Below are 16,951 nucleotides of genomic sequence, written 5' to 3'. Positions count from 1 at the left end.
CAATAGAAAAATGGGCACAGGATATGAACAGACACTTCACCAAAGAAGACATTCAGATGGCCAACAAGCACGTGAAGAAATGTTCAAAATCCCTACCTCGAAGAGAGATGCAAATCAAGAAAACTGTATCATCTCACCCCAGTCAGAATAGCACAGACCAGCAAGCAAGAAATGCTGGTGAGGTTGTGGAGAAACTGGAGACCTTATTCACTGTTGGTGGGAATGTGAAATGGTGCAACCACTGTGGAAGGCAGTGTGGCGCTTTCTCAAAAATTTGCAAATAGAGATTCCATTTGACCCAGCAATTCCACTACTGGGAACATATCCCAAAGAGACCATAACTGCCACCCAAGCAGATTATGCACACCCATGTTTATTGCAGCTTTGTTCATAATAACAAGGAGTTGGAAACAACCTAAGTGCCCATCAAGAAATGAATGGATAGAGAAGCTGTGGTATATTCACACAATGGAATACTATGCTGCATTGAAAACCAAGGAACTCATGCAATATTATTCAAAATGGGTGACCCTGGAAGACATTATGCTGAGTGAAATATCTCAGTCACAAAAGGACAAATACTGCATGGTGCCACTGTTGTAAAACAGGACTGACTTCGGGGATGGGGGGAGACTGAGAAAGATGGGTTCAATAATGTATACTGCATTGAAACAGATGAGGGAGAAAACTGTTTAAAAGGGATATGTGATTAAGGATGTTTGTCATTACATGAGTCCAGAGTGACAGCTGCATAATGCAGTGGACCTGGGGAAGGGTTTGTGAAACAGTGAAAGAATTTTTATTTTGCTTTTCCAAGAGGGTAGTGTACTAGGGGGAAGGATTGGCAGGGGAGAAAAGTACAACAATGAATGAATGGGAAATCCAAAGTCTCTGTAAATTGTCACTGAAATTAATAATAAATTTTTTAAAAATAACATTAGAACAGATGAAGGAGAATAAGAAGAAAAGGTTAGGAAAAACTAAACCAACCAAATGGTAATCAGAAAAAAAAGCTGGAGTAGTGATATTAATCTCTGATAAAATAGATTTCAGCATAAAAACCATCACAAAGGACAAGGAAGGTTACTATATAATACTTAAAGGGTCAGTAGAACAAGAGAACATAACCATAGTAAATATGTTGCACCAAATGATAGAGCTGATAAATATACAAAGTAAACATTAACAGAAGTGAAAAGAGAGACATCACAACAGCAGTTGTTGCTAAGTGCTATCGAGTCATAAATGACTTATAGTGACCCCATGAATGAAGGCCTTGAACACTTGTATAATTTTCATCATTTCTCCAAGTTTATAGACCTTCCAGAGGCAAGCTATTTTGGAAGTGGGTGTCACTCCTGCTTCCAAGCCTGTTTTCTTTGAGGAGCTCCACCAAACATTCCACACCCAAGCCACACCAGAACCAGACAACAAACCTCTGTAGAATCTGGCTGCTCCTGACAATTTCCCAAAGTGTATTCTAGCCCCAAACTGGTGACCAAATGTCTTTTTAAATAGGAAGCCAAATCCAATCAGCTCAAACCCAATGACAAGTAAACATTCTACACCCAAGCCTCACCAGAACCAGAAAACAAACCTCTGTAGAATTTGGCTGCTCCAGACAACTTCACAAATGGATTCCAGCCCCAGGATCAAGCTCAGACAGCCTAATCTATGGTATCAAGAGACTGCCAAATAGAGCCAGACATGCATATTCTAAATAGAATATTGATGAAATTGACCTACTAAAGATTAAATCCCTGTGTGCATCATAGAAGTTTTTCCAACAGAGTGAAAAGAAAACCTACTGACTGGGAACAAACATTTGGCAATACCATTTCAGACAAGGGTCTCATATCAAAAGTTTATATCCTACAGGACCTCCGCAAGAAAGACTGATAACACAATTAAAAAATGGTCAAAAGACATGGAAAGATTTTTCACAGAGGAAGATATTTAGATGGCCAACAGACACATGAAGATCAAAAATCACTAGTAATAAGAGAATTGCAAATAAAAATCAACAATGAGATACAATCTCACCCCAACAGCAGTGGCAAAGTTTAACAGGACAGCAAATAATAATAATGTTGGAGAGGATGTGGTGATATAAGAACTCCAATACACTGTTGGTGGGATTGTAAAATGGTATAACCACTCTGAAAGGTAGTTTAGCATTTCCTCAGAAAGCTGAGTATAGAAATTCCATATAACCTCGGTATTCCACTGCATGGAATATACCGCGAGAAAATTAGAAATCAGGCACAAACGGAGATTTTTATAGCAATGTCCATAGCAGTGTTATTCACCATTGCAAGAATGTGGAAACAGTCCAAATGTCCAACCACAAACGATTGGATTGAGAAATTATGGACAATGGACTATTACACACTACATAGGAGCAATGATTTTGAAAATCACTATCTGACTTGGGAGGAACTGGAGAGCATTATGCTAAGTGAAGTAACTCAGTCCCATAATGAAAAATACTATATAAGACCATTATTGTAGAAATAGAATGATAACTATGTGTATGAGGATCCAAGGGGAGGTGGGGAGGAGCAGAGGAGTGAGGATAGGTGGGGGGGTAATCACAGGGTTGCACAATCTGATAGGTAGAGAGAGGGGTGGGTAAAGGAAATGGGAAAGATCCAATGTGAAAAACAATATAGATGAATTTTGTTAAGTTAACCAGTATAAAATAAAAATTTTATTTAAAAAAATTAAATGCAATGTGGTATACCAGATTAGATTACAAAACAAAAAAGGACATCAGAGGAAAAACTAATGAAATACAAAGGAGTCTTATAGCATACTTAAAGTAAGTTATCAATATTAATCTTAGTGTTTTGATTACTATAGTGTGTTTATACAAAATGGTAAAATTAGAGAATTTGAGAATGGCTTATGAAAATTATTTTTTTAATATTCAGGTAATCTGAAATAATTTCAAAATTAAAAGTTAAACTTCTAGTGTAGATTACTCATTTGTAATTTTTAAATGTTAGGGCCCTCAATTTGTATATGTTAGAGATTTAGTACTATCAAACCTTCTTCGATAGCAATCCAGTCAGTAATGACAAAAAAAAAAGGTCTCCTTAATAAACACGGCTTTGTACAAGTCAAGTAGTTTTGGGTTTGTGTACTATTTCCCCAATAGCTATTCCACTATTCCATTCCACTCACAGAATCTTGGCAAGGAACAACAGGAATGCCCTTTAGCCCATACTTCTCTGCCTCACCATCTCAAATGTTACTAAATGGGAGCATTAATTAAAGTCTTTAAAATTGTGGTAAACATTTATGATGGAGACCTGGTGGCACTGTAGGCTATGCAGTGGGCTGCTAACCAAAACATCCATGGTTCAAATGCAGAGCCACCTCATGAAAGAAAGATGAGACAGCCCACTGCCGTAAAGATCTACAGGCTGCTCTATCCTACAGGATCACTGAGTCACAACTCTATGACTGTGGGTTGATTTTGACTTTTAGTATTTTTAAGAAATGCATAAGTTGCAAAACTATTACAGATTTCCTTTGTTTCCTTTTCTTCCCCCTGCCCCCCACACCCCGAAAGCTGGTTGCAAATTCAGGACAGGCATTGCTTTAAGAGATTAAAATTTACAAATACCTTCATTTCAGGTGGCACAGTACTGCACACTTGTGACTACAGCTACTCTAGGTAAGCCACTCTAAAGAGGTTTCTGGTTATAGCAGGGAGTCTGGCTAGGCCATTCCTCTGCTGCCACCCAGCAACATGTGGGAGGAGGGTACTTCCCCCGGGGATCCAAGGCCTGGGAAGAATGGCTTCTAAGGAGGATATGCTCTTCAAGAGAGCTGGAATTTTAAGAGAGAAATTGGCCAGGGAGAAGTGCCACCCAGCTACACAGGTGCACTAAAGAAATTCATTATAAATAGATGCCTGGGCATGCCTAATATTTGTGGGGACAGAATGCAATATGTACTGGGTTGTGGCAATGCCCACCACCAGGCCATCAGTTTGTCGTACTATAGTGGCTTGCATGTTGCTATGACGCTGGAAACTAATGAACTGTATTTCAGTTATCAGCAGGGTCATAAGGTGGATAAGTTTCAGGCATACTTCCAGACTAAGATAAATTAGTTAGAAAGACACGATGATTTACTCCAGAAAATTCGCCAAATAAAACCAATAAGAGAATACTGTTGAATACAGCGCAGGAATACAAGCCCCCGAGGTTAAAAACACCAATGAGGGAGTTTTTCTTTTGCTTTTCAAGGAGAGGAGCAAATGGGGGGGGGGAGGGGTTTGTGCAGGGAGAAGGGTGCAACAATAAATGAATGGAATCCCAAAATCTCTGTAGATGTTCATTGAAATGAAAAATAAACAACCTAAATTAAAAAAAAAAAAACACTCAAAATGCACAGTGGCCACTACAGTGGCCTCAAGCATACCAAGAGTGATACACCACAGCAGGGGCAGGCTATACTGTGTCCTGTTTAGATGAGATGTCATTAATTGGAGCCAGCTCTACAGCAACTAACTCCCAGTGTAACTGAAGTGTTTTCCACACCTCAGACTAAAGACTGCTCCAGAGCGTAACTCAAAGTCACCAGATAGGACACAGAGCCAGGAACCAGACCTAACTTTGGACTCATGGGTGTACCTGCTTTGGATCAGAGGTGGTGGTGCTGGCAGCCGGAGACTCGAGCTCTATGGTCACAGGCCCATCGTTCTGAATGTGGACTTGCATATAGGCACCAAACTTGCCATCTGAAAGAACAGTTTACACAAAGACATGAACACTACAGCATGCTATCTCTTAAGCACAACTTGATCATGGTAATAATAAGTACTGGCCAGTCGATGTAGGAAAAGGTAGCCATTCTGGGGAGCAGCTCTGCCCCAGGCCTCCTGGGTTCACTGGGCCTCAGAACTGACTTTCCTAGGATACCAGAAGCTTCACCATCTGTGACAATCTGAAGGTGCCCAACTTGGATTGTTGCCAATCTAGCGTTGCTCCCATCCAGTGATCCTGAACCTCATGGATGGTTACAAGAGTTGAACACACCAGCAATTGATTTCTTATACACACAAAGAGTAGCATAAGAAAGGACCCAAGCTGCTCATCATTATTTACAGGCAGGATTGATCTAGTTCCCACCGGAAAATGCCAAACACACCCAAATAATGGTGACTTTCTGTGACCTCCTATGTTCTCACATAAAAACCTGCTGGAAAGTCAAAGCAGCCAGCCTTCCATTGGTTTATCAAAGCTGTAACTCATAACGAGAAGAGATGGCTCATCCTTTTCCCTTCAAGTCACAGCACAGAGACACGCAGCCTTTGAGTCAGCAGCACAGCTCCCTGTGGACTACAGGAGCAGCACTTCCATCAGACGTGCAGTGCTGCCTGGTTCTTTTTGATATGTCTCTCTCAATGCTATTAAGTCAGAACCAACACATAGTTCACCCTCTACTGGGGTTCCAAAAAGGCACAGAGTCACACAAGAGACTGACCACCTTTCTCCCATAGGGTGGCTGGTGGACTCAAACTACCAGAGGTATGGCCTTTGGGTTATCAGCACAATTCCCTAAGAGCTACTGGGTTATCAGCACAATTCCCTAAGAGCTACACTGTCAGATAATTCCTTCTTGTGGTTGTTGTTGATTGCCCTCAGTTGACCATGACTTATAGCAACTCTAGGAACAAAAGACCTGAAACTTTTCTATAACTATCATTGTTTTTTAAAGCTCATAGAGTTTCCAGAGGAACGCTGTTTAGGAAGTGGATGCCACTCATGCTTTCAGACCTGTCTTAAGCTGAGAGCTCCACTGAACATTGTCCATCATGGGTAATTGTTATGACATCTGACACTCCAATGGCACAAGGTTCAGCATCACAACAACTCCAGGTTACCTCAGTACAGCAAACTGACAGAACAGTGCTGTACCACTTAGAAAAATGTTCCTCCAAACTATAACAATATATAACAATATTTTTTTATTCATTTCAATGAACATCTACAGAGATTTTAGACTTCCATTCATTCATTCTTGCACTTTTCTCCCTGCCCACCCCACCCCCACCCCCAGTTCGCTCCTCTCCTTGAAAAGCAAAAGAAAAACTCCTTCATTGGTACACAATCCCGCCCCCCACCCCCCACCCAGTATACTTCACTCTGCAACATTTTAAATATAAAAGCCCTCCACGAGGTCTTGGGACTATAAACAAGAGGCTTAAGTAAAAAAACAAGCAATATAATATATTGTTATTGTTGTTAGTTCCTTACATCTTCTTAACAGATAATTCTTTACATCTTATTTTCATATTTTCTGTGTCATTCAGTATTTTGCCCATAGAATCCTTCAGTAGTGCAACTTGAGGCTTGATTTTTTTTTTTCTTCTTCAGTCCTTCCTATGTTTGAGAAATTATGTGTGTATTCTTCCCCTTTTGGGTTTTTAATTCTAGGTCATTATAATACTTCACCCTCTCACACTGTCCTTTAAAATCTTTTGTTCAGGTCTCTTAACATGTCTTCATTTGTTTTAGTTAACTATGCTAAAAAACAAGCTTTTTACTCTATTACAATATCCATTCTGGTCTTTTCTTTCTATATTGTTTTTTAATGTTTTTTTGCTTTCTTCATGTCACTGATGTAATCCCAAACTCATTTTGTGTTCAGTCATTAGTACTCCATGCATCAAATCTCCTTAATATTACTGGATGTTTGCAGCTGTTTCGCCTCATTCTGAGTCATGCCACATCAGCAAATGAAGAAAAACTTTACCTCATCCACATTATTAACATAAACTTTGAGGAGGTATCTCTTCCCTAGTCATATTTTGAATGCCTTCCAACCTGAGGGCTTCATCATATAACGTTCTGCAGTTATTCATAGGAATTTCAAGGGTCTATGATTTCAGAAATGAACAGCCAGTTTTCTCCCTCATATGTCTAGATGAACTGCATTGGGGAAAGTCTGCTATCGGGAACCTCTCAAAGTACTGAAAAGCAACAATCTCAGTTTGGAGACTAAGATGTGCCTGATCCAGGTCATGCATTTCATAATCACATGCTATGCCTCAGAAAGCTGGACAATGACTAGGGATTACAGAACGAGAATTGATGCCTTTGAGCTGTGGTGCTGAAGAAGAGTACTGAATACACACCATAGACTGCTAGGAGAACAAACATGTTCATCCTGGAGAGGGTGAAACTAGGCTGCTCCTTGGAGGCACGGATTCTGAAGCTCTGTCGACATACTTTGGGCATGTTGCAAGGAGGGACCAGTCCTTGGAATATGACATTATGCTTGGGAGGGTGGAGGGACAATGCAAGAGAGGAAGACCCTGGATGAGATGGAATAACTGGGGGTAGGTATGTCAGAGACCATAAGGTTGGTTCAGGATAGAGCAGGGTTCAAAGCTATTGTACATAAGGTCACTATGAGTCACAGGTGACTTGATGGCACATAACAACAACAAATGTCGTAATCTGGAAGCTCTGCTTTCTTCTACCATTGGTGACTTTACTTATGTTTTTAATACTAGTGACATTGTTTCCGGTATCACAGCAACACGCAAGCCACTACCACATGGTAAACTAACTGACAAGTGACAGTATAAGGTAAAGAATCAATAGTATTGAAAGAATAAGTCTAAACTGCACTGAAGGAACTGGTAAAAAAGTGAGCTAACACTGAGAAGAATGGGAATCCCAGAACATTTAATTAAGCACATGTGAAACCTGTACATATACCAATAAACAGTTATTTTTACAAAACTAGGACATACCGCAGGAGATCAAAACAATATAGTCTTCAATATGGGTTATATCTCAACACTAAGAAAACAAAAATCCTCATCATTGTACCAAAAGGCAACGTAATGAGAGATGGTGAATCAATATCCATGGTAACTACAACCAAGAAATCAAAATACTTGTTGCATTAGGGAAATCTGCTTTCAAGAATCTAACATACTGAAAAACAAGGATGTCTGTTTAAAAATTATTGCCTGTGCCATGGCATAGTATTTTCAACTGCTTCCTCAAAGTTGGACATTCTCATGAATAAGGATGAGAGAAAGATTGGTGTATTTGAACAGTGAAGTTGAAGAAAAGTAGCGAATATTCAATGGACTTCCAAAAGAACAATTAATCCATCTTGAAGGAAGCGTAACTGGTTAGAGTGCTCCAAAGAGGCAGACATGGTGAAATTTTGTCTCACCCACTTGGGCATATTTTCAGGAGGAGCTAGTCACCAGAGAAATTATGCTGGGAAAGGCAGAAGGTCAGACAAAAGAAGACCTAGCAAGAATGAGGTGGATCAACACAGTAACCACCACAACAGGCTCAAGCATGAGAGAGATCATGAGGATGGTGCAGGATAGGGCAATTCCAAAGGCATGTGATTCGAATCCACCAGCTGCTCTGCTGGAGAAGGATGGGCAGTCTCCTCTTGTGTCATTAACTGCCCCTGGAAACCTGCTGGAGAGTCAGCTCTGACTCTATGGTACTCAACAAGAAGTCTCTGATGCTTGCATCATCCTTGCAAACACAGAGAATCAGTGAAAAGAGGAAGAGCTTCAACAAGATGTACTGACACAGCAGCTGTAAAATAGGCGTAAGAGCAGCAGAGATTGCGGATGGTGCAGAACTTGGGCAGGGTTTGGTTCTGTTTTATATGGGGTCACTATGAGTCAGTGCTGACCCAATGGCACCTAACATCACTCCCACATAAACACAAAAGCAATCAAAGCCAAGACCAAAGTCACTGCCATCCAGCTGATTCTGACTCAGTGACCCTCCATCAGGTTTCTGTAGCGGGATCTTTAGGAGAAGAGAACAGTCATGGGTTTCCCTCAGGGCATTTGGTGGATTCCAACAGCTGACCCTTTTGGTTAGCAGAGCAACCTGCTATGCAATACATCACTAGAGCTCTTCATATAAATCAAGCCCTCCACTCTATCCATGCCAGACTAGCTGAAAAGATATCAGCTGGAAAGTAAATCATGCATTTAATTGCATGCGAAAATTATGGCTACAATTAGTAGCAAATTTCAGCTGCTGCGCTCCTCTGGGAAGCCACTGGCAGACTCAGGAGGAAAGGAATTGTTTGTGACCTAGAATTTCTGTTGCCAGGATATACGTCACATGCTTCACCATGTTTATCATTCCAAAAAGCAAGAAATTTATTTTCTTTCTTATTTTTCCTCAGTTCAGAACAGAGCTATTATCCATGTTTTATTTGTACAGAAAATAAATTCAAAGAAATGTTTTTAAAGGTCTCAAAATAGTAACATTTTTTTCCAGTCCAGATCAAAGAATAAACTCCCTAATAAATTATACTGGCCAGGGATAATAAATGTATTTTCTAAAATAATCTACAAGATAAAAACGTATCTACAGAACTCCATCTGGTCTAGAATGACATAACCAAGTCATTGGTAAATTTAAGTCCCAGGAGGGGACGCAGAGCTGCAGGCATGTTTACACACTACATTACACGGTTAGGCAAAGCGGGAGCCAAACCCAACAGGTTAGACTCTCCTGCCATCTGACGACCCCAACCATAACTTCCTCACTTACCACTGAGCTGCAAAACTTCCTGACACACTAGAGCCCATTGCAGCAGTCACTGTGTCAATCCACCTGGTTGAGGGTCTTCCTCTCCTTTGCCAACCCTCTACCCTTCCAAGTATCATGTCCCTCTCCAAAGAATAGCCCCTTCTACCAACATGCCGAAAATACGTGAGGTGAAGCTTCATCATTCTTGCCTCTAAAGTGTACTCTGGCTGCACCCTCTTCAAGACATATCCGTTCATTCTCTTGGCTATCTATGGGATGTCCAGTGCTCTTCTCCAACACCACAGCTCAAAGGCGTCAATTCTTTTCTATCATCCTTATTCACTGTCTGGCTTTCAGATGCATAGCAAGTGATCGGAAAGAACATGGCCTGAATCAGATGCATCTTAGTCCTCACACTGACATCACTGCACCTCAATAATTTATAAAGGTCCTTAACTGCAGACTTTCCCAGTGCAATGGGAAAACATACAAAAGAAAAATGGGAGTTGAGGTGCCTTTTGTTCTTGTTAACCTTGCTGGGGGCAGGCCTGATGCCCAGCCAGCCACATCCCAGCTCTCCCAAGCCAGCCCTGAACTGCCCACTAGATCTAAGCTTAGCTTCTCATTGGGCTGGCAGGATGAGCCTTCAGGTCAACCTGAGTACCCTGTGTAGATCTCTGTCCTCTACACGGCATGGTATCACCCAGTCTTCCTTTATTTCTCAATCTGTTCTAAACTCAGGCAGGGAGGGAAGTGGTATGGAAATCCTAGTGACAGGAGTGCACACCCAAAACACCAAGAATCATAGAGTGGAGCCAAGAGCTCAGAACAATCATGCAGCAAGACCACTGCCACCTCCCAGTCTGGTCATTCTAGGCTGCGACCAGCTTCTGAATGTTCCTTTACTTCATGAGAATGTGTGCTCAGTAGGCCACTGGTCCCTCTTAGCCGCTGTCTTCCAGGGTGGGGTTGGTGCTACAACACAGGCATCATTGGTGCCTCACTCTAAGGACTGATGTGCCACCTGGCCAAGGATTCAAACACACAAGCAGCCAAAGGCCCATCACAGGGACTGGAAGGCAGAACTAGAGCTCAGGTAGAGCTAAGTGGCTTCATGAAGTATGTGAGTCCTGAGTGGGTTGGCCAAGGGAACACTGGTGGAGTAGTCCATAGTGTACTGTTTTGTTACTTTAGAGGCAGTATCTCTGACAGTTCAAACCCACCAGAAGGATAGGCGACCTCTACTGTGCAATTCACAACCTCAGAAACTTCCGGGGGAGCCAGCTATGAGCCCGTTCTGGCTCAACAGCAATGAGAGAGAAAGAAAAGTGTCAGGGCCAGGACAAAGACTGGGTGTTAGTAAGGACAGATCCTAGCAGCTGGGTCTCTCTCTCAGAGTGGGAGTGCGAGGCTAGGTGGGTAGCACCAGCAGCAAGCCTGTTCTCATTCAACATCCCAGGCCATGGAAGAGCTTCAAAATGGTCGGTAAGGAGTCAGGAGTGATGTCCTCCGCCCACTTTCCCCCACCCCAAGTAATTTCTGGTTGCTCTGCAGCAGCTCAGCTCTCCCAGGCTACACCTCTGAGGGGGCAGGGGCACCATGCCCAGAAACCTCTGCAGCAAGAAACTGGGATCTAGGGCTGAAAAAGCCTGTTCACAGGAGAAGTCAGGTGGCTGGCCACTGCAGGGGTTCATTCTAATTCCACAGCAAAGACCCAAAGGCTTAAAGGGAAAAGACATAAAAACAAACATCTCACTTGGAGTATAAATTCTCAACTGAATTTATCTTTGAAGTTATGGGTCCAAGACCACTGAGTAAACTTTCATGATGGGAGATCACAGCCAGATTATCTCTGGCCATTGGGCTCAGCCAGACCTCTCTAAGCCATGCAGGCATCCCTGACACACAGTCTGGAGTAAACTTCAGGGAAGTGTAGCTGCTCTGAGATGTGTGCATCTGGAGGGCAGGGGTGATGCTGTGACAATGCAACCTAAGGCCTAAAGACCCTGCACAGGCTCCTGTGCAACCCTGCCTAGACACAGCTTCCAAAGGAGTCAGACAGTGTGCAGCTCTCTCCTGGAGCCTGAGCAAGGACAAGAGCAGCCAGCAAGGATGCTTTTCAATTCATCAGGGAATGGGAACTGAATTTCAGACTTTGATCCCTTTTGATTTGAAAGCCTTTGATGTATTTTGAGGTGTCATCTACTTCGTACAGACTCAGAGCAAATACACACACATAAAGAAACAGTTCCCGGTCCTGCACTGTCCTCACAATAATTGTGCTGTATTTGCCCCATTGTTACAGCCACTCTGTCAATCTACCTTATCATCCAATCCATGCAGAAAAGCCATGGTCTTTTCACTTACTTCCCTGTGCTTTTGAAAGTTTGACAATAAATTAAGGATAACAAAAGAATCGATGTCTTTGAGTTGTGGTGCTGGAGAAGGGTTCTAATATGTATGGACTGCCAAAAAAGCAAGAAGGTATGTCTTGGAAGAATTGCACCCAGAGTGCTCCTTGGGGGCAAGGATGGTGAAACTTCATCTCACAGACCTTGTGCATGCTCCTGGGAGGGGCCAGCCCTTGAAAAAGATATCAGGCTGGGAAAGGTGGAGGGTCAAAGAAAGAGAAGAAGATTCTCAATAAGACAGATTGACAGTGACTGTACTAACGGCCTTAGGCATATCAGAAATTGTGAGGCTGGTACAGAATAGGAAAAGATCCAGATCAACTCTTCACAGTATCACTGAGTCAGAGTTGACTGGATGGCCCCTAATAGCAAGAACATTTAAGAAGCAATAATGCAAGGAATAAGGAAGATCAAAGAGGAACTGATGCCTCTGAATCGTGGTATTGATTATATACTAACTTTAAAAAGAACAAATAGATTTAGAAGAAGTGTAGCCAAAGTTGATGAGGCTTTATCTCATAGACCAGTCCTTAGAAGAAGCTATCTTACTTAGAAAAGTAGAGAACCAGCAGAGAGATCAATACAGTGAAGGCAACAAAATGAATGAGCACAACAGAATGTGAGGACAGCAGGTTTGGGCAAGGTTTCCATTATATTCTGGGTCACTGAGCCAGAGTTGACCTGATCACACCTAACAACAACCACCACCACCTAATTCTTAATTCCATTCATCTTCTATGCTGCACCCACCTGCCTTCTTGACTTTAACCTTGGGCAAATGTTGATTTTTAACCTGATATTAGGTGCCTTTCTGGTGCTACATGTCGCCTATCTATGTGACTAAAAGTTGTGTCCCTATGGTGAATTAGGGCCATAGTCTCAGGGGACAATCAGTCTCTGATGGATCAGTAAGTCTGGCCTTTTTCAAGTATTTTGTATCAGAAGGAACTGGCTGACAAAGAATTTCATGAAATATGAGCAAGAGTCTGTGGTGATGAAGAAGGAAGTCCAAGTTGCTCTGAAAGAACTGGCAAAAAACAAGGCTCTAGGAGTTGACGGCATACCAACTGACATATTTCAACAAAGAGACACTGCCCTGGATGTGCTCACTAAGTTGTCCCAAGAAATCGGGAGGACAGCCAGCTGGCTACTGACTGGAAGAGATTGATATTAGTTTCCATTCCACAGAAAGGTGACCCAACAGAGTGCAGAAATTACCGAAAAAATAGCATTAATATCACATGCAAGCAAGATTCTGCTGAAAATTACTGAAAAATGACTGGAGTAAAAACGTCAACAGAGAACTGCCAGATGTGCAGGCTGTGTTTAGAAAAGGCCATGGTACTAGGGATATTACAGCTAATGTTAGATGGATCTTGGCGGTAAGCAGAGAGTACCAGAGGAATGTCTATCCGGCTTTTGACTGTGTGGATCACAACAAACTGTGGCTGACTCTGAAAAGAAAGGGAATCCCAGAACATTTGATTGTGCTTATGCGAAACCTATACCTTGAGCCAAGAGGCAGTTGTCAGAACAGATGAAGGAGACATTGCATGGTTCTAAATCGGGAAGGTTGTCCACCAATGCAGAACAGATCATCCAGGACCCTGGGTTGTACAAGGAGGAATATGATATCAGGATTGGGGGAAGATTCATCAACAACCTGGGTTATGCAGATGACACAACCATGCTTGCTGAAACTCATGAGGATCTGAAGCACTTGCTGTAGAAGATCAAGGACTGCAGCCTTCAATATGGACTGAAGCTCAACATCAAGAAAACAAAGATTCTCACCACTGGTCCAACTGGCAGCATCATTATGGATGGTGAAGAGATTGAGATTTTTTTAAAGTTTTAGTTTGCTTGGCTCCATAATCAACACTTTTGGCACCAGCAGCCAGGAAATCAAGATATAAATTGCACTGGTACAGCCAGCCATCAGGGACCTCTCTAGAGTACTGAAGAGCAATGATGTCAATCTGGAGACTAAAGTGTGCCTGATCCAGAACATGGTCTTCAAAATTACTTCCCATGCACTAGAAATCTGGACCATGATGATTGTCCAGAGCTGTCCAGGGATAATAGAAGGAGAATTGATGTCTTTGAATTGTGATGCTGGAGAAGAGTACTGAATATACCATGGATTGCTAAGAGAACAAACAGGTTTGTCCTAGAGAGGGTGAAGCCGGGCAGCCCCTTGAAGGCAAGGATTCTGAAGCTTCATCTGACATACTTTGGGCATGTTGGAAGGAGGGATAAGTCCTTGGAGAGGGACATCATATTTGGGAGGGTGGAGGGGCGGCACAAAAGAGGAAGACCCTTGATGAGATGGATCGATTCAGTGATTGGGTAATGGGAGTAGGTGTGTCAGGGACAGTGAAGTTGGCACAGGAGGGTTTAGGACTCTTGCACATAGGATCACTATGTGACTCGATGGCACATAACAAGAAGAAGAACTCTTAAATAGAGAGTTTCACTATGTCAATGGTGATTTCTGTCTCAGCCGATTAAAAATGTCACCACCAACATATTTTCAAACCAGCAATCTGTTCCAAACTTTTACATTCCAATTAACAGTAATTATCAGTGCATTATCACATGTTCAGTTTTATTATATGATTCACTTCAAAGTTAGAGAAGTTGGTGGAAATCCTCCATTGAGTCCTTTTTGGCTTTAGTTATTGATGCATAAATTCACAATCCAATCAGTCATGTTAACTGGTCTTCCTTGTATGTGTTAAGTCATTATCCTATCACTGACAGCACTGCATTTCAGGGTTGCTGTCTTGTTAAATGCCGTTGAGTCATAGACGACTCATAGCGACCTTATGAATGAAATACCTGAAAACTTGTATAACTTTGGTTGTTTCACCATGTTCTAGATTTTCCGGAGGCAAACCATTTAGTAAGTAGATGGCACTCCTGCTACCAAGCTTGTTATAATCGAGGCGCTCCACCACACGCTGTCCACCACGGGTAACCATTATCACATTGGACACATCAGTGTCACAGTGTTCGGCTTCACAGCAACCAGAGTTACCTCTGCACAGACTAGTGCTATGCACTTCAGGGGAGACCTTGAAATGTTCCTTATAAAGGTGAATGTGCCATGATTCCTCGTTGTCATTCCAAATATAGAAGGTCAGATAGTTGTCTGATTCAAAATGAACAATGCTAGTCCATTTGAGTGTACTGTTGTTGTTTTTAGGTGCCATTGTGTCAACTACAAGTCAGCAATCCTATAACAAAAAAACCTTGCCCTAACCCAGGTCATCCTCACTATCTCTGCCACTAGAGGCCATTGTTAAAAAGTCACTGTGTCAGTTCATCTTGTTGGAGGGGTCTTCCTCTCTTTCTCTTGACTTTTCCCAGCATGATGCCTTTTTTCCAAGGACTGACCCCACCTAACATCCCCAAAAGTACATGAGACGAAGTTTCAGCTCACTATTGCCTAACACATTGATCTTTATGCATTCCATTTGCTTTCTGATAACTGCCAATTTTTCATTCCACATTGATTATTAATGAATATTTACAGCTCTTTCTCCTCATTTTAGTTGTGCCAGAGCAAAAGAAGATTCATCATTAAATAAAGTTCTGAAAGCTTTGCACTATCTTTCATTAAAATAAACTCTATTTTAAGAAGCCAGCTCTTCCCTACATGTATTTTGACTACCTTCCAACTTGAGGGACTCACCTGCCTGCAATGTATCAGACAATGTTCCCTGGTATTCCTAAAGCTTTCACTGGCCAATTACTTCAGAAGTAGATTGTAAATCCAGCTTCCTTACATAGAAAATCCAGCTTCTCTTAAACTAGAAACTCTGCTAAAATTGTCCTCCCTGTGTGATCTTATTGTTGTTGGGTGTCTTTAAGTCAAGTACAACTCATAGCAAGCCTGTGAACAACAGATGTGAACCCTGATACAGTAGAACCCATTGATAGTCACTGTGTTAATATAACTTGTTGAGAGTCTTCCCTCCAAGAAACAGCCTCTCTCAGCAACATGACCATAGTATGTGAGATGAAACTTTGTCATCTCTGCTTCCAAGGAGCACTCTGGATTGCACTTTTTCCAAGACATATGTCTTTGTTTTTTTGGCAGTCCATGGAATATCCAATATTCTTTTCCAACACCATACCTCAAAGGCATCAATTCTTCTGCCATCCTTAATCACTGTCCAGCTTTTAGTAGCATAGCAAGTGAATGGCAAGACTACGGCCTGAATCAGGTGCGATTAGTCTTCAAACTGACCTTACGAGTATTTAAAATACTGATGGCACAGATTCTAGCAACTCTCCAACAAAGTGTCAGGTGATTTGTGGCAGAAAGACTACTTGGAAGGAAATAAAAGGAAAAACTACAGAGGCATAAGAATATCACTTATCACTTAAAAAGGAAATATGCAACATGAGACGCCTATCTAGAACTTCAAAAGCATTTAATAAACTACATTAATTAAAACTGAAAAATAGGGAAAATTGAAAGATGACCTGGCTGTTTAATCTACAGTACAGGAAAAGTTAACAGTCAAAGGTTAAAAACTATCTGATGTTTCCACTACCAAACGACATGAAGGTGAGAAACATCTCACCTTGAAGTGCACACAAAAAGGAGGCTGACTGCACTGAAACAGATGAGGGAGAGAACAGTATATGATTGGGTATTATGGTCATGACAAGAGTCCAAAATGAAGGCTGCATAGTGGAGTGCACTCGGGGCCACGGTGGGGGGCAGACTGTATACCAATGAAAGAATTTTTCTTTTATTTTTCAAAGAGAAGAGCAAAGTGGGGGGGGGAGGGGTGGGTAAGGAGAAAAATGCAACTATGAATGAATGGAAATATAAAATCTCTGTATATGTTCATTAAAATTAATAAAATACACTTCACCGAAGACGACATTCAGACGGCTAACAAGCACATGAAGAAATGCTCAAAATCCCTAGCCCTAAGAGAGATGCAAATTAAAACAACTATGAGATATCAT

General features: G+C 41.8%; 1 protein-coding gene across 1 annotated transcript in view; it reads right to left on the bottom strand.

The window, feature by feature from the left end:
• LOC102845355 (D-tyrosyl-tRNA(Tyr) deacylase 1-like) overlaps window positions 1-16,951 on the bottom strand; it is a 130,680-nt gene that overhangs the window by 91,257 nt on the left and 22,472 nt on the right. The window contains exon 4 of the mRNA XM_006895645.1: window positions 4,647-4,753. Coding sequence (XP_006895707.1) covers window positions 4,647-4,753 — 107 coding nt within the window. The remainder of the gene's footprint in view (window positions 1-4,646; window positions 4,754-16,951) is intronic.

Source organism: Elephantulus edwardii, unplaced genomic scaffold (genome assembly GCF_000299155.1).
Source record: "Elephantulus edwardii isolate Elephantulus edwardi_28Jun2011 unplaced genomic scaffold, EleEdw1.0 scaffold00172, whole genome shotgun sequence".
In the NCBI taxonomy this organism is placed as follows: domain Eukaryota; kingdom Metazoa; phylum Chordata; class Mammalia; order Macroscelidea; family Macroscelididae; genus Elephantulus; species Elephantulus edwardii.
Note: the sequence above shows the minus strand (reverse complement) of the source record. Positions and strands in the feature narration are given on the sequence as shown.